The sequence below is a fragment of the Hippopotamus amphibius genome, chromosome 1, assembly GCF_030028045.1.
Source record: "Hippopotamus amphibius kiboko isolate mHipAmp2 chromosome 1, mHipAmp2.hap2, whole genome shotgun sequence".
NCBI classification, from domain to species: Eukaryota; Metazoa; Chordata; class Mammalia; order Artiodactyla; family Hippopotamidae; genus Hippopotamus; species Hippopotamus amphibius.
In genome coordinates, this window is record NC_080186.1 from 165,832,474 (window position 1) to 165,859,908 (window position 27,435).

Sequence of the window (27,435 nt, forward strand, 5' to 3'; positions counted from 1 at the left end):
CAGCGTGGAGGAGAAGCCGGAGAGCACAGATGCTCCCCTTGCCTTCCAGCTCTCCAGCCCTGCCTCCCCCATCCCCCCAGGGCTGCATCACAGCAAGCCTCAAGCGAAGTGAGAACTAGAACTCGGGAAGGTGGAACATGTGGCCGCAAGCACCGACAAAATTCTTGGTGCAGAGTGTGGGGAAGAGCGGGGCGCTCGCGTGCTGGTAAATCTCACCCCATCACACCGAGCTCCTTTCTCCCCATTTCCCAACCCCTGTGACTAGAAACAGCAATGACTACCTCTCCTTCCTGAGTAGCCTAGGGAGGAATTCAGAGCGATCTTCTGACCTGGTGAAGGGCAGTTCACTTTAGTAGGAGAAATGTCTCACCCACATTTGGGGAAAACATCAGGATGTGCAGTTTCCAACGTCTCAGTACTGGATTTTTAGGGACTGTTGGGATAAAGAGGAGCACTTATAGTCTCAGTCACTGCCTGGATTTCCATATTATAGAGACTGTTTCCTGCTGGTGGAATCAACAAGCAGTTTAAAAAAAAAAAAATCCGGCCACCTTCCAAACACCTCTAGCCTTGGATTCCATATCCTTCCTACAAGAGCTGGGGGAGGGCCTGGGCATGACCAGAAGACTCAGGCCCAGGTCCCGGGTATCCCACTGCGGCCCCAAACCACCCAGCTGGCAGGATAGAGATGGGCAAGGCATCTGGGGACAGCTCTGTGGGATCCCGGGGCTGGGGGTAGGAGGAGGGTCCTCCTTTCCACAGCCAGGCCTTGGCAAGCAGAACCACTTCTGCCCTAAGCAAATCAATTGAAAGTCTTGGCCAAGCCTGTTTGAGTTGGTGAGAGCCCAAGTGGGAATTCCAATCTGCCAGTGTTTGCTCTGCAGGCAAATAGAGCCAAACAGAAATGCTGCTTTGGGACTTTACGCCAAATATCCACTGGCCTGTTCTGCCAGCAGCGCTGAGCCAGCCCTCTGCACATCACTCTCCCCCAGCTCCCTGCTCTGTGAAAGCCTTCTGCTTGTACCCGTAAAGGCAGCTTGCCCTTCCACACCACAGCCCCGGGGCCCGTGCCTGGGCTTCCCTGCTGGGACACAGGCCCTGCAGGCCATCATGCCTGTCCCGCAGCAGTTCCACCTGGACACCCATTCACCCCCACCCTCAGGTTCCTGACCTCTGCTTCCTGCTCTCAGCTCCATGCTTTTGAGCCCTTTCCCCACCACCTTGTCGTTGGCCCGGTCCCTCTCAGCCCCTGGCCAGGACAGCCCACTGCAGCTGGCCACACATCAGAGGCAGCACTGACAGCCAGGAAGCACGAACCAGAGTTGACTGTGTCCTTTTTTTACACTCTCATGGGTATTTTATTTGATCCTTATTGGTGAATAGTTTTATCAGCCCATTTCTCAGATGAAATAGCTGAGGTTTCAAAAGACCAGACACCTTGCCCAAGGTCACCTGATTAAGGAATCCAAGTCTCCTGACTCTAAAACCATGATACTCCCTAACTTGCCTCCCTGCAGAAATTTTTAAATCTTTTGTTGGCTCCCAGAGGCCGAGGTCAATTCCGCTGACTCCTCGCGAGAGCAGGCGGAGGTGTTTTCACTTCCCCCAGGCAACGCTGGCACATCCAGTGTAGGCAGCCGGCAAGGTCTGCTTTGTCCCAGCCCTGCATCGGACTCGCTGCCTGAGGCCTGCATGCCGGGCGGACTGCGCTGCACCCACCAGAGCCCCACCGGAATCCCCAGCCTGGAGGCGCCCTGCCATGGCTAGGCACTGGACACACACCCCGCTCACTTTAGGGCCACCTCCCAGGGCACCGGCACAAAGTTCTCTCCACCCCAGGAAGGAGCGAGGCCACACGCCCTGCCCTCAGAGGGCTCCCCCACCGCACGGCAACGGGTCTCACGCTCCGGAGCGATCCTTCTTGGCAACGTTTCACACAGTTCTCGGTTTGGTCCTGAATGTAATCATTTGCAAATGGAAATGATTTGAGTATCTCAGAAGACACACGCTCTCTGCATTTAAAAAAGTATTGTCACTTCCTCAGGGAAATTTTCTCTCATCCATTCTGGCTGGATAACTGTCTCCCCTAGGCAACCGTGAGCATCGAGAGGGCCAGGACGAGACTGTGGCTTTCTCATCACAGAACCCCCAGCACCTGCACAACGGAGGAAATGGTAGTTGAGTGTATGAATGAAATCATGAGGAAAGGCTTCCACCAGCCCTTGTCCTCTGGCCTCAGAGGTGCCGTCATCCAGGCCTGGAGCCCCCAGGCCCCCAGGGGACCCTTGTCCAGCTATTCTCAATTCTACGTGTCTTCTACTGACCTGACTCCCCGGGCCGGGCCAGCTACAGATGCTGGTCTCCCCCCGCAGCTCAACCCCGAACTCACCTCTCCTCGGAGAGGGCACTGCCAAGCTGACAGGCCTCGAGAACACTCGCCAGCAGCGGGAGCGGAAGAGGCTCTGCTGGGCCTCAGGTCTGGCCCGTTGGGAGCAAGGGGTGCCGGCTACTCTGCCCCACCTGGACCTTCAGATGGCTGCATCGTGGCTGGACCAGGGCGGTGTCAGGACCTTGCCAGCGGAGGCAATCATGTGGCCGAGGGTGACACAGAAAATGCCTCCTTTTGAGTGAAGGGTTCTAACCATGAGGGAGGGAGCAGCCCGAAGTGCCGGGTGCTGCCACACCTCTGGCCCCTGCGTGCGGTGCCCCCCGAGCTTCACGCCACACGACAGAATCCTCCCCATCACAGCTGCACCCCTGGGGTACCACCATCCCCGTGAGCCTAGGGAAAGCAGAGGAGGCCTCCAGAGAGGGGTCTCCAGGGCACCGGGTGCACAGAGAGAGCTGTAGCTCTGCCAGGTGTGGCGACACCCAAACAGATGAGCCCAGCAGAGCTTCCAAGATCAGCAGTGCCACACCAGCTCAAAGGAGCCACGCACTCTTATGGGGCTGCTGGAAGCCCTTCTCGGCCCGGAGTCCTCAGGAGGCTTTCCCAGGAGCCCAGTGGATCCTTGCTGCTGGGGCCAAAGGAGAAGAGAGCCAGTGTGGATCCTAGGTGTGGCCTCTGGTCAGGGCGTGCCCTGGGCCTCCCTCTCCCCACTTTCCACTCCCGAGGTCTGGCTGTGTCATGTGAGGGAGGAATCAGATTTTGTGGACATCTACTCAGGCCCAACTCCCAAGGGTGGAGAAATGCCGTGATCGCAGCAACTGTGAAAAGGCCAACTCAGAAAACCTGTGTTTAATGGGGGGAGGGGGTACTGTCACAGCCTGCGAGGCCCTTGGTCCCTGGGTGCCCATGTCCAGCTATTTCTCATCGACCTTCTCTGAGGACTGTGATTGCTTCTTCTGGGGCAAGTCTTCAAGCATCAAGCTCAGCACGTGCACAATCTCATAGTACAGCTCCTGAAGCCTGGAAATGGAGGAGGAGAAGAGGCATGAGCGCATGAGCGGGCTCCGTGCCACCCTGGCCCTGCCCACTGCACACTTACACCTGCACGTTCACTATAGCTGGTAGGTGTGCGGTCAGGGACGATCGAGGACTTCAGAGCCAGATCGGGCTGGGCTGGAGGCCCGGGTCTGCCGCTCTACCTGTGGTGCCGGGCGTGGAGGTGCCCAGACACTGCCTGATCCACACTTGGGTCAACACTGGGCATTTCTAGATCCCCTCCTTTTAGTTCCTCCCGTCTATGAAGCCCTCCAGGGGGCTTTTGTTGAGACTAATCGTGCCCCTCCCCTTCCTGCAAATAATGGCCAGAATGACCCCGGCTAACTCACAGCGAGCACAGCCCTGGGGCAGGCCAAGCTCAGAGCTTCACACACATTGTTTTCATAGAGTGAGCCTCTCCTATGCCAGGGAGGAAAGGGACAAAGACTTGGCCACAGTCACACAGGAAGCAGTGGCAGAACCAGGCCAGAAGCTTCAGCTTCTGACTTGCCAGCCAGTGGTCTTTCCCTGGCCCTCTGAAAAGTGCTTGGTGAGGAGGGTCTTGGAGAGTCGAAGGAGCCAGTAGTTAAAAACAGGTCATGTTGTACAGCAGAAACTGCCACAACAGTGTAAAGCAATTATACTCCAATAAGAAAATAATAAACATTTTTTTAAAAAAACAACCACAGGTCAGGGAGGGCCAGTAGGCAGTGTCCCTCTAGCCACAGGCCTGTCCACACAGCAGCCCAGCCCCTGCACACTGCCAAGAAGGGCCTCGTTCTACCCACCCTGCACATCAGCAATCACCCACCCCCCCCACCCCGGGGCCCGTGGGCCAGGGTCAGCAGGGATGGGGCTGACTTGTAGGTGGTAGCATCCTGGTTGTCCAGAGTAGACAAGTAGACATCCATGAAGGGTAGGCTGGTGCCAAAATCATCCAAGACCATGGGGTCAGTGTGCCGCAGGGTCTTCTTAAACTTCTCCACCAGCTCAGTGAAACTTTTGTGGTCAACATTTTTCTAGAGAGGGAAGCATGAAGAGAACACAGACGAGGAAGTGGTGACCGGGCTGCACGGAGGCCTGGGGAAGCTCACGAGGGGCCCAGGGAAAGGCCTGACCCTGGCCCCAAGGTGAGTCCTGAGTCCAATCACCGTTCACCCCCACCCCTTCTGGGCCTGGACTCCCCTGATCGAGGTCACCTGGTGAGCCACCATCCCTGACGTGAGGACCGGTGACAGGGGAAGAAATCAGTGAGAACCTGCGCGCGGCTTAGCATTTCACCCTGTTCTGAACAAACCTGAGGCGCAGCAAGACAGGCGGACATGTCCACCTGAGAGATCAGGCTGAGCAGGGAGGCACCGGCCACATCGGGGAGAAAGGCGCAGTGGTTCAGGACCTGGCCGAGCACCCCGGGCCGCTCAGAGCACTTAGGCTGCAAAGAGAAGCCTCTCCCCCAGCCCCTCACAGCTGTATCATGCTTGACAAAAAATCTCCAGCCCATTGTGTTCATTCTCGCTCCAGTTTAGAAAAACTGAGGTTAATGACACCTGTCAGGGCCTCCGTGGCCTCACCCACTCAGCGGATGGGGACCAAGCCAACCTGGCACCCGGTGAGTCCTCAGGAACAAGAGTGCTCCAGGCAGAGGGCCCAGCAATGGAGTTTTGCCCGTGAAGGAGGGAAATATTATCATCACAGCACTCAACACTTGAAGAGGTCCAGAGAAATACAAAAGAGCAAAGAATAAAATCTGACTCTGAAAAATACAGCGGGGTGGGTAGCTGACTTACCAAATGCCACAGATGCCTAAGGCTACCCGCCCGCCACACGGGCCCCAGGGCCCCTCTTTCTGACCACGCCTTCGCCGGCTGTCCCTCTGCGTGCCCGCCTGCCCGTGGAGACCACCTACCTGTGTCTGCATCAGCTTGCTGACCTCCTCCTGCTGCCGCTTCAAAATCACATGCTTCTCCTCCATGAGGGTCACGTGTCTCTCTAGCATCAGCTCCCGCTCAAACTTTTTGACGGAGTCCTAGAGGGTGAGAGGCTGGAGGTCAGGTGCGGGCCGCCGCTCAGGCCCCCCAGCAGGAGGATCCCCTCCCCCACAGCTGCCAACGGCAGCTGCAGTAGCTTCCCAAGCACCTGTCCTGTGGGCAGTCATGAGGGAGGGAAAATGCATGGGCCCAGGGAAAGAATCAGGCTGGGGTAGAGAGAGGCCCGCCTGGTCACCTCCCCTCCGTTTCGGGAGGGAGACAGTTCAGGGTCCTCCCTGGAGACTTGGCCGGCTCACCTGCCACACTTACCCCACCCCCACGCTTACAAGCACCAGCTCACCTCGGTGTGAATGATCATCACACCCACGAACATGCTGAGGAAGACGAAGGATGCGAGCAAGATGAAGATGATGGTGAACGAACGGCTCAGAACAAAATTCCGGGCATCCAGCTGCTGCTGCAGGTCTGTCCAGCCATCAACCTGCTCGGGCAGGGCAGGGTGTGCCAAGAGCCAAGGCCCAGAGGGCAGGCCGCCCACTCACCTACCCGCTTCTCCCACATCAGCCCCTCAACACCCCCTAGTCCTCTGACTCCAGTGCATACATGCTGGCCTGAGATGCAGGGCACCACTGCATGGGAGCACTTCTGACCAAGATGCCCTAAGGGCTCTCCTCCAAAAGGCCTTACATCCTTCCCCAGAAGACACTGCCTCTCTGCCAGGGCCTCCTTTGGAAAGACCCCAATCTTTCCTAGACTTTGAGACTTGGGCTTTGCAGGCTTACTCTGGGTGGATTTGTGACAGCCTGTTCCCAAAAAGGCTATCTAACATGGGTTTCCCTTCTAAATTAAACTTAGTCTGAATCAATTATCTTTTGAGAACTTTTTGAAGTTTCACAACCCTGTGGGACAAATAAGAATGCTCTAGGGAGTCACAAGATTAGAAACAGTGATGGACTCCTGGCCAGGGCACTGGCCTATGCTTAGTTCTAGGAGACCAGCCCTCAGCTTCCCCAGCCCAGCTAAGTGCCTGAACATGGGAAAGGCCCCAGGTGAGGCCCAGCATGTCCACACGCTCACACCAGCTGGCAGCCCCTGCCCACCACTGTTCCCAAACACAGTACCGTGGCCAAGCTGAAGAGGGTAAAGAAGGCCAAAGCCAGGTTCCCCCAGTTATTCAGGTCAGCCCTCTCTGGAACTCCAAACAGGCAGAAGCCCAGGACAGCGAAGATGTACATCAGGACGAAGAGCAGGATGATCACGGAGGCCACGGTGTAGGCTGTTTGCCCCACGGCGGTGATGAGTGTCTGCAAGGCAAAGGCACTGGGGCTACGCCAGGCTGCCAGGCTGGGTTGGGCTCGGAGGACAGAGGTCCAGCCTGTCCCAACCCCAGCTGCCCCAGCATTCAGTGCCCTGCCTGGCACGTGGCAGATGCTCCATAAATGCATGAATGAACGAATGAATGAAAGGGAACTGTGCCCAGACTGGGGCTGGATCAATCTAACAGTGGCTCACCAGTGCCCGGCCTCCACGCTCAGTCACCAAGGGGTGGATCGCCCACGCTGCCCCAGGTCTGCTGTAGTCTCCCCATCAGCACCACTAAGTGCTCCACATGAACCCCCGCCCGCCTTTGTGATCATCCAAGGGTGTCCTGCTCCTGCTTCTCAGCTGAGGGCCAGCCCTGAATGCTCTTTCAGGCCCAGGAGGACTAGGGGAGCCACACTGGGAGTAGGAATGAAGGGGGCTGAGAGAAATGGAGCTTCCCAATTTTTCTGGGCCCCGTTTCACAGGCAGGTCTCCGTCCTGTGACCTTAGTCCTCCCCCATGAGGTGGGCATTTGTCTTATCTCCCACGCCTCATCGTTCATTCTCCATGCCCTAGAGTCTTGCATATACATGTCCAGCTACCTAGACGTTGTCACAGGTACCATGTCAAGGTAGGAAGATGTTCCTATTTCGAGATGCGGGATCAGAGGCTCAGAGAAGCAAAATGCCTTGGCCACAGACACACTATGATACAACGGAAGAGCTGGAAACCACTCTCCAGCCCCTCGCTGTGTTCCACTACTGTTAACCATAAAAGCCCCTTTTTCTAAACCAGGAATCTATTTATTGATTTAACAGTAGAAAAGGAGGTTCTGCTGGAGCTGGGACACAGGACAGTGAACTTTTGACAGTTTGGGGTAAAGTGCAAAGCAGAGAGTCAAGCCAGGAGCACTGGGGTTGCCCTGCGTGTGGACCAGTTTGGCAGCTGCCTGCAGGGGTGAATGCACACCCAACGCCCCCTCCTCTCCTTGGGGGAGGAAAATCAGTGTTTGGAGATTAATTCCAAAAGAAATGAGATGTAAAAAATTGCCTCCAAACCTGCGAGAGAGACAGAACTTCTTTCTCAAGACTGCTAAGACTGAATAGGTGAGAACTCATGAAAAATGCTGCCATGGGACACAGTCTGCAGGTGAGGTCTGCAGGGTGGGGAGGGGCAGGGCCGTGTGGAGGAACCTAAGGCACCGTGGAAGGATGGGGGAGAGGCCCCAGCAGGCTCTCCCACTTCCAGGCAAGTGTGCAGGCCCAGTGCCATCTGAGGTCAAAGTTAAGCAGCCTTGAGAACAGCCACGCAGTAAAGGTTACACTCTCCAGAAGCCAATGTGGGACTGACTCCCGGCAGCTGGTCTTGGCCACGTTGTTCAAGCACCGTCCAGACAGACCCCATTAGTCTGCAGCCTGGAAGGTCTAGAAATCTAGCCCCATGGACGGCTGCCCAGATCCCCATAGGCTCGTAGTGCCTTCCCTGAGGAAGGGGCTTCGTAGGGCTGCAGCCTAGTTCCCAGTAGATGTTTGGTTCTGAATTCCCAAATTCTTTGGGGAAGCAACTCCTCATCCCAGTTCAGCTCTCCTGGGCTCTGACTCCAGCTACAGCTGCCCTCCTGGCCTTGGGGAATTCTGGGCATGGAGAGGACCTCCAGGCAGGGCAGGTACCTGGGACCTGCCACTCTGATGTGTGGCAAGTGGAGCAGCCCGAGGAGGCGGGGGCTGGGAGGGAAGCGGGGCTGATGCCCCGTTGTAGCCCAGTGTCTGAAGGTGGTTCTTCAGGCTACAGTGCGGATGAACAAGGACAGTGTGGCCCATGGCTGCCCAGCTAACAGAACGTCTCTGTGTGTAAAACAAGAAGGAACTATTTCCTCATGATGCAGGTTTATTGCCATCAGGTGGAAGGCAGAGTGTCGTTTTAATTAATCAGGGAACAGGAGTTAGGAATGTGCCAGGTGCCAGCCCTGGGCACCAAGCTGCAGCTCTGTGAGAGCCTCATCTAGACTTCAATAACTCTAGATTAGCACAGAGGTGCAAGGCCCCACCTTTGGCACCTCCCGTTTCCCTGGCCAGCTGTCCAGGCTGGTGTACAGAGGGCATGTAAACCAGAGTCACTGCTGGGGTCCAATGATGTCCCCAAAGCCACAGAAGAGCCACAACCAGGGGGTCTGATGGTTCCCAGGGAACAACTTTTGGATACAAGGTTTTGCTTAATGACAGAAAGGCCTTACGGTCAAACATGGCCCGTAAGTACATGCACACACGGCATCCACGTGCCCGTGGGTGTCTATGACCACACGGACCAAAGGCCGAGCAGGGGCCGTCAGTCACCAAGCAAGCCAGGCTGAGCTCTGAGATAGGCCTTGGCCAGTTTGGAGGGCTGTGTGCCCTTCACTGGATGCCTGGGCGGTCCCTGACAGGCCTCAAGACCCGGGCACCTCAGGCCTTCCCCTCTGACCCCACTGCCGCCACACAATGCACTCAGCAGGCAGCGAGTGCCCTCAGCCTCACAAGGGACAGTCACTGCCCCTCCCCCCATGGAAGCCCCTCGTACCACCAGTCCTTTCTGCTTCCTCCTCCCTGCACAGCCCTGCCACTTCCTTTCCCTCAGCCCACTGCCATCACGCTCCCGCAGGTCTCTGGCACCTTCATTCCACGGTGATCTCTATCCTGGCCTCCCCTGAAAATCCTCTCTTGCCTGAGGACATCGCTCCCCAGCAGCCGTCAGAGGGAGACTGCCCATCTCCCACTCACCTGATTTAGGAGGCCACCCTCTACTTTATCCTCGGAGCCCCGGCCTCCATGGGCAAAGTCCCTGACTCTGCGCAGGGCTGACCTTCCACCTTCCTGAGCCCCATTGTGTCTTGGAATCTCTGCTTCCAGGCTCCACCCCACCCTGCTGTCACCCTGGGGGCCTTCAGCATCTCTGTGGACACCCACCACCCCCCAGGCCTCTTTGTCCCTTGACTTCCTCATCTCCAACAACCCTTGCATCGCTTTAGGCCCCTGCTCCCTTGGTGCCCAACACCCGAAAAACTGGTTACACCTCACCCTGTCTGATCACTCCCTCACTGCAAAGTGCCCGCCACCTGACACTTACCTCCCAGAGAGCTCCCATCTTCTTTCCTGTCCACCTGCCTTACTCTCATCCCTCTCTGACACAGACTCCAAAGCCCAGAGCACCTCAGACACTCTCCTCACCACTTCTAGGACACATTATAGGGTCTGTCTCTAGCCTCATGAAAAAGGGGAGCCACTCTCAGGTGTGAAAGGAAGGATGCCATGATTTGAGGTGCACTTTAGAGATACCTCCAGCTGCTGAGGTGTTTCTGCTCCAGGGCTCTCAGTAGTGTGGGAAGCCATTGCAGGAACCCATAGAAAGGTGGATGGTGATGGGAAAAATGATGGCTGTCAGCGTGAAAAGATGTGGACACGCATGCTACAGGACTTTGGGAGAGAGGGGTCAAAGCCAACATTCACATTTATGACTTGGCAATTGACTTGATGGGAGGCATCAGTCACCAAAAGACAAAATACAGGAGGAGAAGCCAAGTCTTGGGATTTGACGGGGGTGGTGGGAGGAGAGTGATGACTTCCAGTTTAGACACATTGAGTTTGAGGAGCATATGAGATAGCCAGGAAGCAGTTAGGTCTGAAGTTCAAAGAAAGAGGTGTGGGCAGGTGAAGACCCCTGCAAAGTCCAAAAGGTCACTCAAAGAGAATATGGAAAATTCAACATTTATGATAAAAACTCTCCAGAAAATGGGCATAGAAGGAAATTACCTCAACATAATAAAAGCCATATATGAGAAACCAAAAGCCAACATTGTTCTAAATGGTGCAAAATGGAAAGAATTCCCTCTAAGAACAGGAACAAGACAAGGGTGCCCACTCTCACCATTATTATTCAACATAGTTTTGGAAGTTTTAGCCACAGCAATCAGAGAAGAAAATGAAATAAAAGGAATACAAATTGGAAAAGAAGTAAAATTGTCGCTCTTTGCAGATGACATGATATTATACATAGAAAATCCTAAAGACTCTACCAGAAAACTGCTAGCACTAATCGATGAATTTAGTAAAGTAGCAGGATATAAAATTAATGCACAGAAATCTCTTGCATTCCTATACACTAACAATGAAAGAGCAGAAAGAGATATTAAGGAAACTCTCCCATTTACCATTGCAACAGAAAGAATAAAATACCTAGGAACAAACCTGCCTAAGGAGGCAAAAGACCTGTATGCAGAAAACTGTAAGACACTGATGAAAGAAATCAAAGACAATACAAACAGATGGAGAGACATACCATGTTCTTGGATTGGAAGAATCAACATAGTGAAAATGACTGTACTACCCAAAGCAATTTACAGATACAATGCAATCCCTATCAAATTACCAATGGCATTTTTCACAGAACTAGAACAAGAAATCTTACGATTTGTATGGAAATGCAGAAGACCCCGAACAGCCAAAGCAATCTTGAGAAGGAAAGATGGAGTTGGTGGAATTAGGCTTCCTGACTTCAAACTATACTACAAGGCCACAGTGATCAAGACAGTATGGTAATGGCACAAAAACAGAAAGGAAGATCAATGGAACAGAATAGAGAACTCAGAGGTAAACCCAAGCACATATGGGCACCTTATCTTTGACAAAGGAGGCAAGAATATACAATGGAAAAAAGACAGCCTCTTCAATAAGTGGTGCTGGGAAAATTGGACAGCTACACGTCAAAGAATGAAATTAGAACACTTCCTAACACCATACACAAAAATAAACTCAAAATGGATTCAAGACCTAAATGGAAGGCCAGACACTACAAAACTCCTAGAGAAAAACATAAGCAGAACACTCCATGACATACATCAAAGCAAGATCCTTTTTTACCCACCTCCTAGAATCATGGAAATAAAATCAAGAAGAAACAAATGGGACCTAATGAAACAAAAGGTTTTGCACAGCAAAAGAAACCATAAACAAGACAAGAAGACAACCCTCAGAATGGGAGAAAATACTTGCCAAAGAAGCAATGGACAAAGAATTAATCTCCAAAATATACAAGCAGCTCACGCAGCTTAAGACCAAAAAAGCAAATAACCCAATCCACAAATGGGCGGAAGACCTAAATAGGCATTTTTCCAAAGAAGACATGCAGATGGCTAACAAACACATGAAAAGATGCTCAACATCACTAATCATTAGAGAAATGCAAGTCAAAACCACCAAGAGGTATCACCTCACATTGGTCAGAATGTCCATCATCAAAAAATCTAGAAAAAATAAATGTTGGAGAGGGTGTGGAGAAAAGGGAGCTCTCCTGCACTGTTGGTGGGAATGTAAGCTGGTGCAGCCACCATGGAAAACAGTTTGGAGGTTCCTTAAAAAACTAAAAACAGAACTACCATATGACCCAGTAATCCCACTACCCAGAGAAAACCATAATCCAAAAAGAAACATGTACCATAATGTTCATTGCAGCACTATTTACAACAGCCAGGATGTGGAAGCAACTTAAATGCCCATCAACAGATAAATGGATAAAGAAGATGTGGCATATATATACAATGGAATATTACTCACCCATAAAAAGGAATGAAATGGAGCTATATGTAATGAGGTGGATGGACTTAGAGACTGTCATACAGAGCGAAGTAAGCCAGAAAGAGAAAAACAAATACCATATGCTAACATATATATATGGAATCTAAAAACAAAGTTACTGATGAACCCAGTGACAGGGCAAGAATAAGGATGCAGATACAGAGAATGGACTGGAGGACATGGGGTTGGGGGGGCGGGGGGCGGAGGGCGAAGGGGAAGCTGGGATGACGTGAGAGAGTAGCATAGACATATATACACTACCAACTGTAAAATAGATAGCTAGTGGGAAGTTGCTGTATAATAAAGGAAGATCAACTCGATGATGGGTGATGCCTTAGAGGGCCAGGACAGGGAGAGTGGGAGGAAGTCGCAGGAGGGAGGGGATATGGGGATATGTGTATAAATACAGCTGATTCACTTTCGTGTACCTCAAAAGATGGTACAAAAGTGTAAAGAAATTATATTCCAATAAAGAGCTTAAAAAAAGAGAGAGAGAATATGAAGAGTGATAAGAGAAGAGAACTCAGGATAGAGTCCTGAGAAAACCACACCCATGGGCCAGGCAAAGAAAACACGCCCCTGAGAAGTTATGTCCAACAGGCTGGAGGAAAACCAAGAGAACGCAGTGACAGGAGGTTGCTGACAACCTCAGAGAGACTAGTTACTGTGGAGAGGAGGGAGGAAGCCCGGACACAAACGACAGAGAAGGACAAGGGGACTGGGAGAACAGACCCTCTTCCAGGAGCCTCGCCATGAAGAGGAGCAGGAGGATGGACACCTATGGGAACGTGCCCGCGTGACAGCAAGACCTGCATCGGTGGGTCTGCTGCAGGGGCAGCTCCTCAACATGTGCCTATTCTCCACTCAGGCCTGGGGCTCACTTGGGCTCCCTGAGTGTTGGGCCTAAGCCCTAGATAGACAGACACCATGCTGGGCTAGTGACAGCCTCTCAGCAGAACAGGCGGACACACCCTAACTGCGCAAATAGGTTCAAACCAACCCCTTCCTGGAGAAGCACAGGTACTGAGCAGAGCCAGGGCAAACATACCACGTCCAGGATGAATGCCTGAGGGCATGCTCGGGGCACCTCTGAGGTTTGTTCTGAAACCTCTGAGCCAAATGAAGACTGGCCACCCCATGACCTGTCAGCAGCAGCAGCACTTCCAAAGCTGCCTGAACAAGACATGAGACCATTCCCATCAAGAGAAGCATCCGATTTTTAGTTGTCTGGGGAAAGCAGTGAGTGGCTGGGGCCACCAAAAAGCTAGAGACTCCTGGGCATGTGGCCCAAAGGGTCTGGACCATAAGAAAATCAGTCAGTTGGCAGCACGGGAGAGAGGAAAAGATCAGATGGCCCCAAGTCAGACACACCTTTCAAAGCTCAGCTCCAGCATCTAACTGCCAAGTGACCCTGGGTCTCAATTTCTTCATCTGTAAAATGAAGCTAATACCTTTCCTAGCATTGTTTTAAGGTGAAATGAGACAGTACAGATAAACATCCACCTGCCACACAAGAGAACTCAATCACTGCATGAGAGAAGTAAAGTTATCATTTCGTCAGGGGCTGGTGGGCAGAAGGGCACTATTGCCTGCACTCCCAGAACCACGGCCCCGCAGGTCCCGCACCCGGATGCCGCGGCTATAGGTGATCAGCTTGAGAATGCGCAGGGACTGCAGGCCGTCGGCAATGTTGAGGCAGGGGTAGTGCCTGCCCTTGATCTTACGGAGACTGTAGGGGACGGAGATGAGGATGAGGATGGTCACATCTAGCAGGTTGTAGCCATCCTTCCAGTAGTTGACAGGGTCCACGTAGAGCTTCATGCAGAACTCGGAGCTGTAGATGGACACAAAGATGAGCTCTGAGACCTGCGGGGGTGGCAAGGGTGCAAGGGTCAGACCACGCGGCAGACCTCCCCCCTGCCTGGGCCACCCCATTAGGTGTGTGTGTGTTGGCAGGCGGCAGGGTGCTCCTAAGTCAGCCACAAGACAGAGAAGCCCAGACAGAGTCCTGGCACACAGTGGACACCGCGGGCCCCACTCCCTTCTCCGTCTGTGTCTGTCCTGTCCTGTGGCCCCGAGCCGAGGCTGGGTTTGACCCAGAGAGCTTGAGAATGACTGACTGACGGACGGACTGACCGACAGACAGACAGACAGAATGACCATCGAGGCCCAGGGGGAGGTGCATGCCAGGCAACCCAGATGTAAGGTTTCCAAGGAGAAGATCCCAAGAGGCTTCTGGCCAACCTGAATATCCAGACTTTTAGGAACAGAGATGAACTACTCACATATCTACGTATATATCCTCTACTGTCACACGTACTTAAAATCAGTTAACTAATCTGCTTCTGACTGCTTTTTTTCTACTCTTATATTTTAGGAGACAATCTTATTCAAATTCTTCTCACGCATCCACAACTCCAGTGGCTTTGATTTTACCAAAAGGTACTTTTTTGAGTCATCTAAGTTTTCCCTCATCATCAATGCGTTCATTCATTGAGGAAGCTTCGATTAAGCATCTACCACATGCCAAGCAAGAACCGTTTCAGGCACAAGGAATGCAACAATGAATGAGATGGAAAATGTTCAGCCCCCAGGAAGCTGACCGTCTAGTAGGGGAGACAGAAATAAATGTTTAGACAAATACATATATAACGTCAGATGGGAAGGAAAGTGAAACAGCCGAAGGGGAGAGAGGGACTGGTCAGGTTGGGGAGTCATGGCAGCTACTTTAGAAAAGGTGCTGAGTGGCGGCCTTGCTAAAGCCAGGAATGGAGCCATAATAAAAACTGGGAGAATATTCCTCAGTGGCGATTACCAGGGCCCTAAGTTGAGAAAGGAACAGCAACGCCAGCGTGGCAGAACAGAAAGGGGCGGGCAGAGGAGGAGATGCAGTTGGAGAGGTGGGCCACGTAGGGAGGGCCTCATAGGCCTGGTGAGGGCTGTGAACTTTAACCTCAGCCTTGGAGGATTTTGAGCAAGGGAGTAATGTGAGCTGATTTACGTTTTTAAGAGATCTCCATGGAAAGAGACTGTGGGGGTACCGGCAGGAATAGCGACTGGGAGGAGGCAAGTTAGGGAGGAGGTGATCGATAGTAGAAGCATTATTTCTAGCGTCATCCAGGCAAGAGACATGGTTAGACTGCATTGGATTGGGGGACAATGTGGAGCCGAAGAGGACAGATTCCAGACGCATTTTGTAGGCAGTGATGACAGGACTTGCTGATGGACTCAGGGATGTCCAGTGTAGACAGAAGGCAAGGAAGACTCTAGCGCTTCATACAGAGCAACTGGGTAAATGCTGATGCCTTTAACTGAGATGAGTTTGGGGTGGGTTGAAGGGGGGCTGGAGAGAGCTTCTATTTCTATTTCTAGAGGGAAATAGAAAAGTTTTTGAGATACACCACCTTTTAAATATGTCAGATGCTGTCACTGGAAATTGTAACTCAAGCCACAACTATCCATTTGGACAACATTAGGGCAGCTGGTGGTGTTATTTGTGCTGTATACTTATATTTGTGGTCTCCACATGGCAACCATTTACATACACTTTTCTGTTTGTTAACTACAATGAAACATTTAAGATACACCAAAAGGTATAGAGAATAGTATAACGAGCAACCATACACAACCACCCAGTTTAAGAAATAAAATACTCCCATTACAGGCAGAGCCTCACATTGATCAAATCCCCTTCCCTTCCCACAAAAGTAATCCTATTTTAAATCTGGAGAGTGTCTTGCTCTTGTATTTTATACTTTTACCACATATGTATCCCTAAAAGTACATGGTTTTGCATTTTTTTTTATACACTACATACACTGCATACACACTAAAGTATTCTTTGGGCAATCTTTTTTCAATTAAAATTATAAGATTCATCCATGTTGATAGATGTAAACCTAGTTTAGTGCTTCACCACTATTTAGCAATTCTACTTATGAAAATACAATTTCTTTATCCAGCTACCCATTGAGTGATATTTAGCTTCTTTGTAATTTTTTACTACTGCAAAGAGTATAAGTACAAAATTTGAGCCAGATTGCAGGGCCATTTAAAAAGCGGATTTGAGGTCCTTTGCCCCTGGGCCCTCTTCCCCACCAGAACGCCGGAAAGACGGTTGGGTGTGCAGGGTCCTCAGACCCATGAGCCGGTCCTCCATGCCCCTAGGCACTCTGGCCCACGCCACAGAGGATTCTGAGCACCTCTCGGGCTCCCAACGGCTGGGCCACTGGCACCAGCTTCTGGAACATCCAAAAGGGACGTCTCCTGATTGCTAAGATTGGATTCTTCCTAGTGACTCTGATCTGCCTTGATCAGAGATTGAAATGGTCTTTGCTGCTATCTTCTTTATCACCTATGTGTGCTACCTGCACACCAAGAGATTGATGACCAACTGGCCTTGCAGTGGTTTCTTCCAAACCCTTATTGTGATCATCCTGTACCTGATCACCTCAACTGTTGTCTTTGTTGAGAGAGGAAACCACTCCAAAGTCATCACAGGGGTACTGGGACTAACCACTGGGTGCCTACACAGCTATGATGTCCATGTTACCTTCCCCTCGTGGCAGCAAAGACACAGCAACCCCAATCACCCTGCAGATTGCTGGGTGTAGGTGAACTCCCTTCACTTCTCTCTGAGACCTGCAAATAACACCTCCATCGAAATAACTCCCTGCCCCTACAACACTCCCAACCAACTTGCAGCCCCATGTTTTATTGTACACATGTGTAGTTTTTCTCTCTTACATACCTAGAAGCAGAAATAGCTGATGGTAGAATATGAGCATTTTCAGCTCCAGTGGATATTGCCAAATTGTTTTCTTTCTTTTTTTTTATTTATTTTATTTTACTTTTGACTTTGTTGGGTCTTTGTTGCTGTGTGGCTTTCACTAGTTGCCGCGAGTGGGGGCTACTCTTCATTGCAGGGTGCTGGCTTATTGCGGTAGCTTCTCTGGTTGCAGAGCATGGGTTCTAGGCACACGAGCTTCAGCAGTTGTGGCACACGGGCTTAGTTGCTCCGAGGCATGTGGGATCTTCCCAGTCCAGGGCTTGAACCCTTGTCCCCTGCATTGGTAGGCAGATTCTTAACCACTGCACCACCTGGGAAGTCCTGCCAAATTGTTTTCTGAAGCTATTGTACCAATTTACTTTAATAACAACAATTCCTTTTTTTTAATTTTTATTGGAGTATAGTTGTTTTACAATGTTGTGTTAGTTTCTGCTGTACAGCAAAGTGAATCAGTTATACATGTACATACATCCCCTCTTTTTTAGATTTCCTTCCCATTTAGGTCACCACAGAGCACTGAGTAAGTTCCCTGTGCTATGCTATACAGTAGGTTCTCTCATTAGTTATCTATACTAATACATAGTAGTGTATATATGTCAATCCCAATTTTCCAGTTCATCCCACCTCCCCTTCCTCCCTTGGTATCCATAAGTTTGTTTTCTACATCTGTGTCTCTATTTCTGCTTTGCAAATAAGTTCATCTGTTCCATTTTCCAGATTCCACATATAAGCGATATCATACGATATTTTTCTCTTTCTGACTTACATCTGAACAATGCTGTTTTTTTTTTAATATTCTTACCAACACTTCCTACTGTTGGACTTAATTTTTGACAACCTGATGACTATGAAATGGCATCTTATTTTTCATTTTGTTATTTCTCTATTAATGAAACTGGGCACCTTTTTATATGTTTAAATTTAAATTGCCTGTTCCCAATCTGTTGCCAAATTTTCTGCTAGGCTGTTTTGCCTTTTTCTTATTTTTTAATAAAGTTTTTTATTTTATTTATTTATTTATTTATTTATTTATTTATTTATTTATTGGCTGTGTTGGGTCTTTGTTGCTGCATTCGGGCTTTCTCTAGTTGTGGAGAGCGGGGGGCTACTCTTCTTTGCAGTGCACGGGCTTCTCATTGTGGTGGCTTCTCTTGTTGCAGAGCATGGGCTCTAGGCTTGTGAGCTTCAGTAGTTGTGGCATGTGGCCCCAATAGTTGTGGCACATGGGCGTAGTTGCTCCACGGCATGTAGGATCTTCCCGGACCAGGGATTGAACCCGTGTCCCCCACATAGGCAGGTGGATTCTTAACCACTGTGCCACCAGAGAAGTCCTGTCTTTTTCTTATTGATTTGGAAGACAATATATCACATACTTTGAATCCTAATCCTTTGCCTATTATATGTGTTTCAAATAGCTTCTTCTACACTGACTTATCTTTTCACCTCTTTAATGATCTTTTGATGAATAGAAGTTTAAAGTTTTAATGGAATCAAATTAACCAAACTTTTTCTTCATGGCTTATGTATTTTGTATCTTAAGATACCTTTCCCTCCTGAGATCATAAAAATCTTCCCTATTTTCTTCTAAACATTTTAAAGTTTCATTTTTCAAGTTAGGTCTTTATTCTAGCTGTGTAGGCTGGAAGGTAGAGACCCAATTCTGTTTTGTTTTGTTTTGTTTTTGTCCATATGTACTGTTTAATGAAGCATCTATCTTCCATCACTCATTTGCAGTGCCATCTGATAGGGTCCAGGTTTTCATACAAGCCAGGTCTGTTTCTGACCACTCTATCCTGTTCCATTGGTTTATTTGTCTATCCAGGCATTGTCACCCTGCTTTAATTACCACAGCCTTATAGAAAGTCTTATCACCTGGTAAGTCAAGCCTCCTCCCCTTTTCACTTTCAAAACCATCTTGGTTTTCCTTTATCTTTTAACTAAATTTTAGCATCAGCTTTTGGCAACCCATAAAAAATCCTGCCAGACTTTTTATTGGAATTGCATTGATATAATAGCTTAATTGGGGGAGACTGCATCTTGAAGAAACTGAGCCTTTCTACGAATGATCTGATATATCCTCCCATTTGTCTTCTTTAATGACCTTTATACATTTTTTCTCCTTAAAAATCACACAATAGTTTTATTAGATTTACCTCTAAGTACTTTTTATATTTTACTAGAAGTGCATCTTTTTTGTTGCTGACATATTAAATATATTTTATTTATTAATCATATATCCACCAAATTTGCTGGACTTTATTATTTATTAACTTTATTAATTGTATTAACTTTTTAAATTAATAATTCTTCCAGTTTCTTTGGGGATTTCTATACAGAAATCATAACACCTGTGAATAATGACAGTCTTTTTATAAATGTTTATTTTTTGGCTGCGTTGGGTCTTTGTTGCTGTGTGCAGGCTTTCTCTAGGTGCGGTGAGTAGGGGCTACTCTTTGTTGCAATGTGCGGGCTTCTCATTGCAGTGGCTTCTCTTGTTGCAGAGCTCGGGCTCTAGGTGTGCAGGCTTCAGTAGTTTTGGCACACGGGCTCAAGAGTTGTGCTCACGGGCTCTAGAGTACAGGCTCAGTAGTTGTGGTGCACGGGCTTAGTGGCATGTGGGATCTTCCCGGACCAGGGATCGAACCTGTGTCCTCTGTATTGGCAGGGGGATTCGTAACCACTGTGCCACCAGGGAAGTCCCTGACAGTCTTTTTAAACTTTCTTTCAAATCCTTAATTTTTTTTATTCCTTTTCCTTGTATTATACATTGGCTAAGACGCTAATACAAATCCTGTCAATAATAACTGGACTACACCTTTAAAAGGAATACTCTTACAGTTTCACCACTGAGCGTGAATTTTGATATAGGTTTTTCATAGGTACACTAATCACTTAAAAACAAATCCTTTCTATTCCTAGTTTGCTAAATTTTTACCGTGAAAGATATCCATGATAAACTTTTTTTGCATCTCTTAAAGTGATTTTATTGGGTTTTTTCTCTTTTAATATTTTAAGCTAGTTAATAAAAGTTATAGATTTTCCTAAAACATTCTTGGAAAAACCCAACTTGGCAATGCTATATTAGCTTCTTCATATATTTTTTAAAATTCAGGTTCCTAATATTCTGTTTGGAATTTTTATGTCCAAGCTCATGACACTGAGTGTAATTTGCCTTTTTCATATTGTCATTGTCTAGTTTTGTTTTGGCATGATAGATATACAGTTGTCCCTTGGTATACCCAGGGGATTGGTTCTAGGACCACTCCCCCCACACACACTCACACACAGATATCAAAATCCAAGGATGCTCAAGTCCCTTATGTAAAAAGGCATAGTATCTGCATATAACCTATGCACATCATCCCCATGCACTTTAAAACATCTCTAGATTACTTATAGTATACTTGATCTTAGCCAAAGGGCCGAGAAGCGATCTAGATTACTTATAGTAATCTAATACTAATATAACATAAATACTATGTAAATAGTGGTAAACACAATGTAAATTCTATGTAAACAGTTGCCAGGCAAGTGGCAAATTCAAATTTTGCTTTTTGAAATTTTCTGTAATTTTTTTAAAAAATTGTAACTAATTAACATTTATTTGGCTGTGCTGGGTCTTAATTGCAGCAGGCAGGATCTTCGTTGCCGCATGCAGTATCTTCGTTGCAGCATGCAGGATCTTTAGTTGTGGCATGTGAACTCTTAGTTGCAGCATACATGTAAGATCTAGTTCCCTGACTAGGGATCGAACCCAGGCACCCTGCATTAGGAGCCTGGAGTCTTAGCCACTGGACCACCAGGGAAGTCCCTGGTTTTTTTTTTTTTTTTTTTTTCTTAGAATATTTTCGATACCTGGTTGGTTGAATCCATGGATTTGGAAACCGCAGATACATACGGCCAACACAGTACTGGCTTCACAAAATGAACTGTCTGTGGGAGGGGCAGATATGCTCATTTATCTAATCACTAGAAGCTTTTTTTTTTCCCTAAAGAATTTTTTTATACATCTTTATTGGAGTATAATTGTTTTACAATGTTGTGTTAGTTTCTGCTGTACAACAAAATGAATCAGCTATATTTATACATATATCCCCGTATCCCCTCCCTCTTGAGCCTAACTCCCGCCCTCCCTATCCCACCCCTCTAAGCCATCACAAAGCACGGAGTTGATCTCCCTGTGCTATGCAGCAGCTTCCCACTAGCTATCAATTTTACATTTGGTAGTGTGCATATGTCAATGCTACTCTCTCACTACATCCCAGCCTCCCCTTCCCCTGCTGTGTCCTCAAGTCCATTCTCTACTTCTGTGTCTTTATTCCTGCCCCGTCACTAGGTTCCTCCATACCATTTTTCTAGATTCCATATATATACATTAGCATATGGTATTTGTTCTTCTCTTTCTGACTTACTTCACTGTGTATGACAGACTCTAGGTCCATGCACCTTACTATAAATAACTCAATTCATTCCTCTTTATGACTGAGTAGTATTTCATTGTATATATGTACCATATTTTTTTTAAGAACTTTTATTGAGATACAGTTAACATACAATAAACTGCATATATTTAGAATGTACAGTCTGGTGTTTTTTTTTTCTTATTAGTAATGTATATATGGCAATCCCAATCTCCCAATTCATTCCCCCCCAACCCTCCCTGCTTTCCCCACTTGGTGTCCACATATTTGTTCTCTACATCTGTGTCTCTATTTCTGCTTTGCAAACTGATTGATTTGTACCATTTTTTCTATATTCTGCATATATGTGTTAATATACAATATTTGTTTTTCTCTTTCTGACTCACTTTACTCTGTATGACAGTCTCTAGGTCCATCCATGTCTCTACAAATGTCCCAGTTTCATTGCTTTTTACAGCTGAGTAATATTCCATTGTATATATGTACTACATCTTCTTTATCCATTCATCTGTTGATGGACATTTAAGTTGCTTTCATGTCCTGGCTATTGTAAACAGTGCTGCAATGAACATTGTGGTACATGTATCTTTTTGAATTATAGTTTTCTCAGGGTGTATGGGATTGCTGGGTCATATGGTAGTTCTATTTTTAGTTTTTTCAGGAATCTCCATACTGTTTTCCACAGTGGCTGTATCAATTTACATTCCTACCAACAGTGTCGGAGGGTTCCCTTTTCTCCACACCCTCTCCAGCATTTATTGTATCTAGATTTTTTGATGATGGCCATTCTGACAGGTGTGAGGTGATACCTCATTGTGGTTTTGATTTGCATTTCTCTAATAATTAGTGATGTTGAGCATCTTTTCATGTGCCTCTTGGCCATCTCTATGTCTTCTTTGGAGAAATGTCTATTTAGGTCTTCCACCCATTTTTGGATGGGGTTATTTGGGGTTTTTTGTTAGTTTGTTTGTTTTTTGATATTGAGCTGCAAGAGCTGCCTGTATATTTTGGAGATTAATCCTTTGTCAGTTGCTTCATTTGCAAATATTTTCTCCCATTCTGAGGGTTGTCTTTTTGTCTTGTTTATGGTTTCCTTTGATGTGCAAAAGCTTTTAAGTTTCACTAGGTCCCATTTATTTTTGTTTTTGTTTTTTTTAATTTATTTATTTATTGGCTGTGTTGGGTCTTCATTGCTGCACACTGGCTTTGTCTAGTTGCGGCGAGCAGGGGCTACTCTTTGTTGTGGTGTATGGGCCCCTCATTGCCGTGGCTTCTCTTGCTGCAGAGCACTGGCTCTAGGCACGTGGGCTTCAGTGGTTGCAAGACATGGGCTCAATAGTTGTGGCTCATGGGCTCTAAAGCGCAGGCCCAACAGTTGTGGCACGTGGGCTTAGTTGCTCCGCGGCATGTGGGATCTTCCTGGAGCAGGGATCGAACCCATGTCCCCTGCATTAGCAGGCAGATTTTTAACCACTGTGCAACCTAGGAAGTCCCTGTTTATTTTTGTTTTTATTTCCATTACCCTAGGAGGTGGGTCAAAAAGGATCTTGCTGTGATTTATGTCATATAATGTTTTGCCTATGTTTTCCTCTAAGAGTTTTATAGTGTCTGGCCTTACATTTAGGTCTTATTCCATTTTGAGTTTATTTTTGTGTATGGTGTTAGGAAGTGTTCTAATTTCATTCTTTGACATGTAGCTGTCTAGTATTTCCAGCACCACTACTGAAGAGGCTGTCTTTTCTCCACTGTATATTCTTGCCTCCTTTGTCAAAGATAAGGTGAGCACATATGCGTGGGTTTATACCTCAGCTTTCTATCCTGTTCCATTGATCTATATTTCTGTTTTTGTGCCAGTACCATACTGTCTTGATTACTATAGCTTTGTAGTATATGTTTGGAATTATATGTTCCATGAATGTAAAACTATCTGGTTCAAGTTAGTTTTTTTTGTTTTAGGAAATGGAAATTTTTCACTATATTTTTTATTTTTTATTTTTTATAATAAACTGCATATATTTAGAGTGTACAATTTGGTATCCCAATCTCCCAATTCATTCCCCCCCCAACCCTCCCTGCTTTCCCCACTTGGTGTCCATATGTTTGTTCTCTACATCTGTCTCTATTTCTGCCTTGCAAATGGGTTGATTTGTACCATTTTTCTATAGTCCATATATATGTGTTAATATACAATATTTGTTTTTCTCTTTCTGACTCACTTTACTCTGTATGACAGTCTCTAGGTCCATCCATGTCTCTACAAATGTCCCAGTTTCATTGCTTTTTACAGCTGAGTAATATTCCATTGTATATATGTACCACATCCTCTTTATCCATTCATCTGTTGATGGACATGTAGGTTGCTTCCATGTCCTGACTATTGTAAATAGTGCTGCAATGAACATTGGAGTGCATGTGTCTTTTTGAATTATGGTGTTCTCTGGGTATATGCCCAGGAGTGGGATTGCTGGGTCATATGGTAACTCTATTTTTAGTTTTGCAAGGAACCTCCATACTGTTCTCCATAATGGCTGTATCAATTTACATTCCCACCAGCAACGCAAGAGCATTCCCTTTTCTCCACACCCTCTCCAGCATTTACTGTTTGTTGATTTTCTGATGATGCCCATTCTAACTGGTGTGAGGTGATACCTCATTGTAGTTTTGATTTGCATTTCTCTAATGATTAGTGATGTTGAGCAGCTTTTCATGTGTTTGTTGACCCTCTGTATGTCTTCTTTGGAGAAATGTCTAGGTCTTCTGCCCATTTTTTGATCGGGTTTTTTTTTTTTTTTGATATTGAGCTGGATAAACTGTATATTTTGGAGATTAATCCTTTGTTGATTTGTTTGCAAATATTTTCTCCCATTCTGATGGTTGTCTTTTTGTCTTGCTTATAGTTTCCTTTACTGTGCAGAAGCTTTGAAGTTTCATTAGGTCCCACTTATTTATTTTTGTTTTTATTTCCATTATTCTAGAGGGTGGATCAGAAAAGATCTTGCTGTGATTTACGTTGAAGAGTGTTCTTCCTATGTTTTCCTCTAGGAGTTTTATAGTGTCTGGCCTTACATTTAGGTCTTTATTCCATTTTGAGTTTATTTTTGTGTATGGTGTTAGGAATTGTTCTAATTTCATTCTTTGACATGTAGCTGTAGTTTTTCCAGCACCACTACTGAAGAGGCTGCCTTTTCTCCACTGTATATTCTTGCCTCCTTTGTCAAAGATAAGGTGAGCACATATGCGTGGGTTTATACCTCAGCTTTCTATCCTGTTCCATTGATCTATATTTCTGTTTTTGTGCCAGTACCATACTGTCTTGATTACTGTAGCTTTGTAGTATATGTTTGGAATTATATGTTCCATGAATGTAAAACCATCTGGTTCAAGTTAGTTTTTTTTGTTTTAGGAGATGGAAAATTTTCACTATTAATTCAATGCTTTATAAACACTAAAGGACATATATAGACATATTTTTTCAAGTTTTTGCTTTTTTATTGAATTTTGAAATTTTTTTCTAGAAAATTATCTTATTTCAGCTGGGTTTTCAAATTTATTGCCATAAAATTATTAGACTTCTGATATCTACTATAAATAGTGGTACATGCAATTTCCCTTTTTAATCCCTAACACGATTCAGAGCTTGACTAACAATTTATCATGATTGTCTCATCAAGAAAGTTATTTTGCAATTATTTTCTAAGATCTAACTTTTGCTTTGTTGATCCCTTTCTGTTGAATCTTTGTTTTCCATTTCATTAATTTTTGCTCTTACCTATTTCCTTTTCTCTACTTTCCTTTTTTTTTCCTTTTCCTTTTCCTTTCTTTTTCCTCCTTTTTGATTTTATTCTATTGTTCTTTTCCAATAGGTCAGCTCAATAATTTTTAAAATTGAGATATAATTAATGTACCATAAAATTCATAATTTTAAAGTGTAGAATTCAGTGGGAAGGGGGTATTTTGAGTATTCATTTTGAGTATTGATTATCTTTAGGTTTTGATTGTTGTAAAATATGCATACCATGAAATTGATCATTTTAAAGCATTTTTAGGTATACAATTAATTCAGTGGCATTAAGTACATTCACATTATTATGCAACTATCCCCACTATCCACTTCAAGAAGTTTTTCATCATCCTAAACAGAAACTCTGTATCTAATAAACAATAATTCCCATTCTCCTCTCTAGCCGTCTCCTAGTAAACTCTATTCTACTTTCTGTATGAATTTGCCTATTCTAGGTACTTCATATAAGTGAAACCATATAATTTTTGCCCTTTTGTATGTCTGGTTTATACCAATCAGCATGATGCTTTCAAAGTTCACCCACACTGTAGCATGTATCAAAATTTCATTCTTTTTTAGGGCTGAATAATATTCCATTTTATGAATATACCACATCTTCTTTACCCATTCACTGGTTTATGAATACATAGGTTGCTTCCACTTTTTGGCTATTGAGAATAATGCTGCTATGAATATTGGTGTACAAGTATCTGTATGAGTCCCTGTTTTCAGTTTTTGGGAGTACATACCTGGAAGTGGAATTCCTGGATCATATGGTAATTCTATGATTAACTTTTAGAGGAAATATGAAACTATTTTCTATAGTGGCTGCATGATTTCACATTCCCATCAGCAATGCATGAAGGTTCTAATTTCTCCACATCCTCATCAACAACTGTTATTTTCCATTTTATAGGGGGGGGCATGTTGTTTGTTTTTATAATAGCTGTCCTAATGGGTATGAAGTTGTATCTCATTGTGGTTTTGATGTGCATTTCCCATTCTAATGACTAGTGATCTTGAACACTTTTTCATGTCCTTACTGGTCATTTGTATATCTACTTTGGAGAAATGTCTATTCAAGTCCTTTGCCTGTTTTTGAATTTGGTTGTTGTTGCTGTTGTTGTTGAGTTGTGGAAATTATTTATATATTCTAGATATTAACCCCTTACCAGATATATGATTTGCAAATATTTTCTCCTATTCTGTGGGTTATATGTTCACTCTCTTGATAGTATCCTTAGATTCACAAATGTTTTTAATTTTGATGAAGTCCAATTTATCTATTTTTCTTTTGTTTCCTGTGCTTTTGATGTCATATCTAAGAATCCATTGCCAAATCCAAGGTCATAAAGATTTACCCCTATGTTTTCTTCTAAGAGTTTCTTCCAACATATATTTTGGATTTTGATCCATTTTGAGTTAATTTTTATATATGGTGTGTGGCAGGGGTCCAACTTTACTCTTTTGCATGTGGATATCAAGTTGTCTCACCACCATTTGATGAACAGACTATTTTTCTCCCCTTGAAAAGTCTTGGCACCCTTGTCAAAAATCAATTGACCATAGATATTTGGATTTATTTCTAGAATCTAAATTCTATTCCACAGTTCTATGTCTATCCTTATGTGAGCACCACACTCTTTTCATCATTGTATCTTTGTAGTAAGTTTTAAAGTCAGAAAGTACAAGTCCTCCAACTCTGTTCTTCATTTTCCATGTTGTCTTGGCTATTCACATTCATGTGAATTTAAGGATCTTCTTTTCAATTTCTTTTTTTTTTAAATGCTGTTGAAGTTTTGACAGGGATTGAATTGAATTTGTAGATCACTTTGAATAGTCCTCTTAACAAGTTTTTTATTCCGTGAATATAGGATCTTTCCATTTATTTAGGTCTTATTTAATTTCTTTCAGCAATATTTTTTAATTTTCAGTATGTACATCTCTCATCTCCTTAGCTACATTTATTTCTAGGTCTTTTATTATTTTGAATGCTATTATAAATGCAATTTTCTTAATTTCCTTTTCAGACTGTTCATATTAGTGTATAGAAATACAGCTAACTTTTGTTGTTAATCTTGTATCCTGCAACTTTGCTGAATTCATTTAATAGCTCTAGCAGTT

At 45.9% G+C, this 27,435-nt stretch overlaps 1 protein-coding gene across 2 annotated transcripts in view; it reads right to left on the reverse strand.

Moving 5' to 3' along the window:
• Positions 1 to 2,697: 2,697 nt before the first annotated feature.
• Positions 2,698 to 27,435, reverse strand: part of CATSPER3 (cation channel sperm associated 3) — a 37,490-nt gene continuing 12,752 nt past the window's right edge. Inside the window, exons 3-8 of one of the 2 annotated variants that reach the window (XM_057734610.1) lie at positions 13,947 to 14,186; positions 6,534 to 6,716; positions 5,753 to 5,893; positions 5,331 to 5,450; positions 4,286 to 4,443; positions 2,698 to 3,409 (exon numbers count right to left, since the gene is read on the reverse strand). In XM_057734610.1, the coding sequence (XP_057590593.1) occupies positions 3,304 to 3,409; positions 4,286 to 4,443; positions 5,331 to 5,450; positions 5,753 to 5,893; positions 6,534 to 6,716; positions 13,947 to 14,186 (948 nt within the window). In that variant the 3' untranslated portion in view covers positions 2,698 to 3,303. The remainder of the gene's footprint in view (positions 3,410 to 4,285; positions 4,444 to 5,330; positions 5,451 to 5,752; positions 5,894 to 6,533; positions 6,717 to 13,946; positions 14,187 to 27,435) is intronic. The other variant, XM_057734602.1, reaches the window with a different exon arrangement.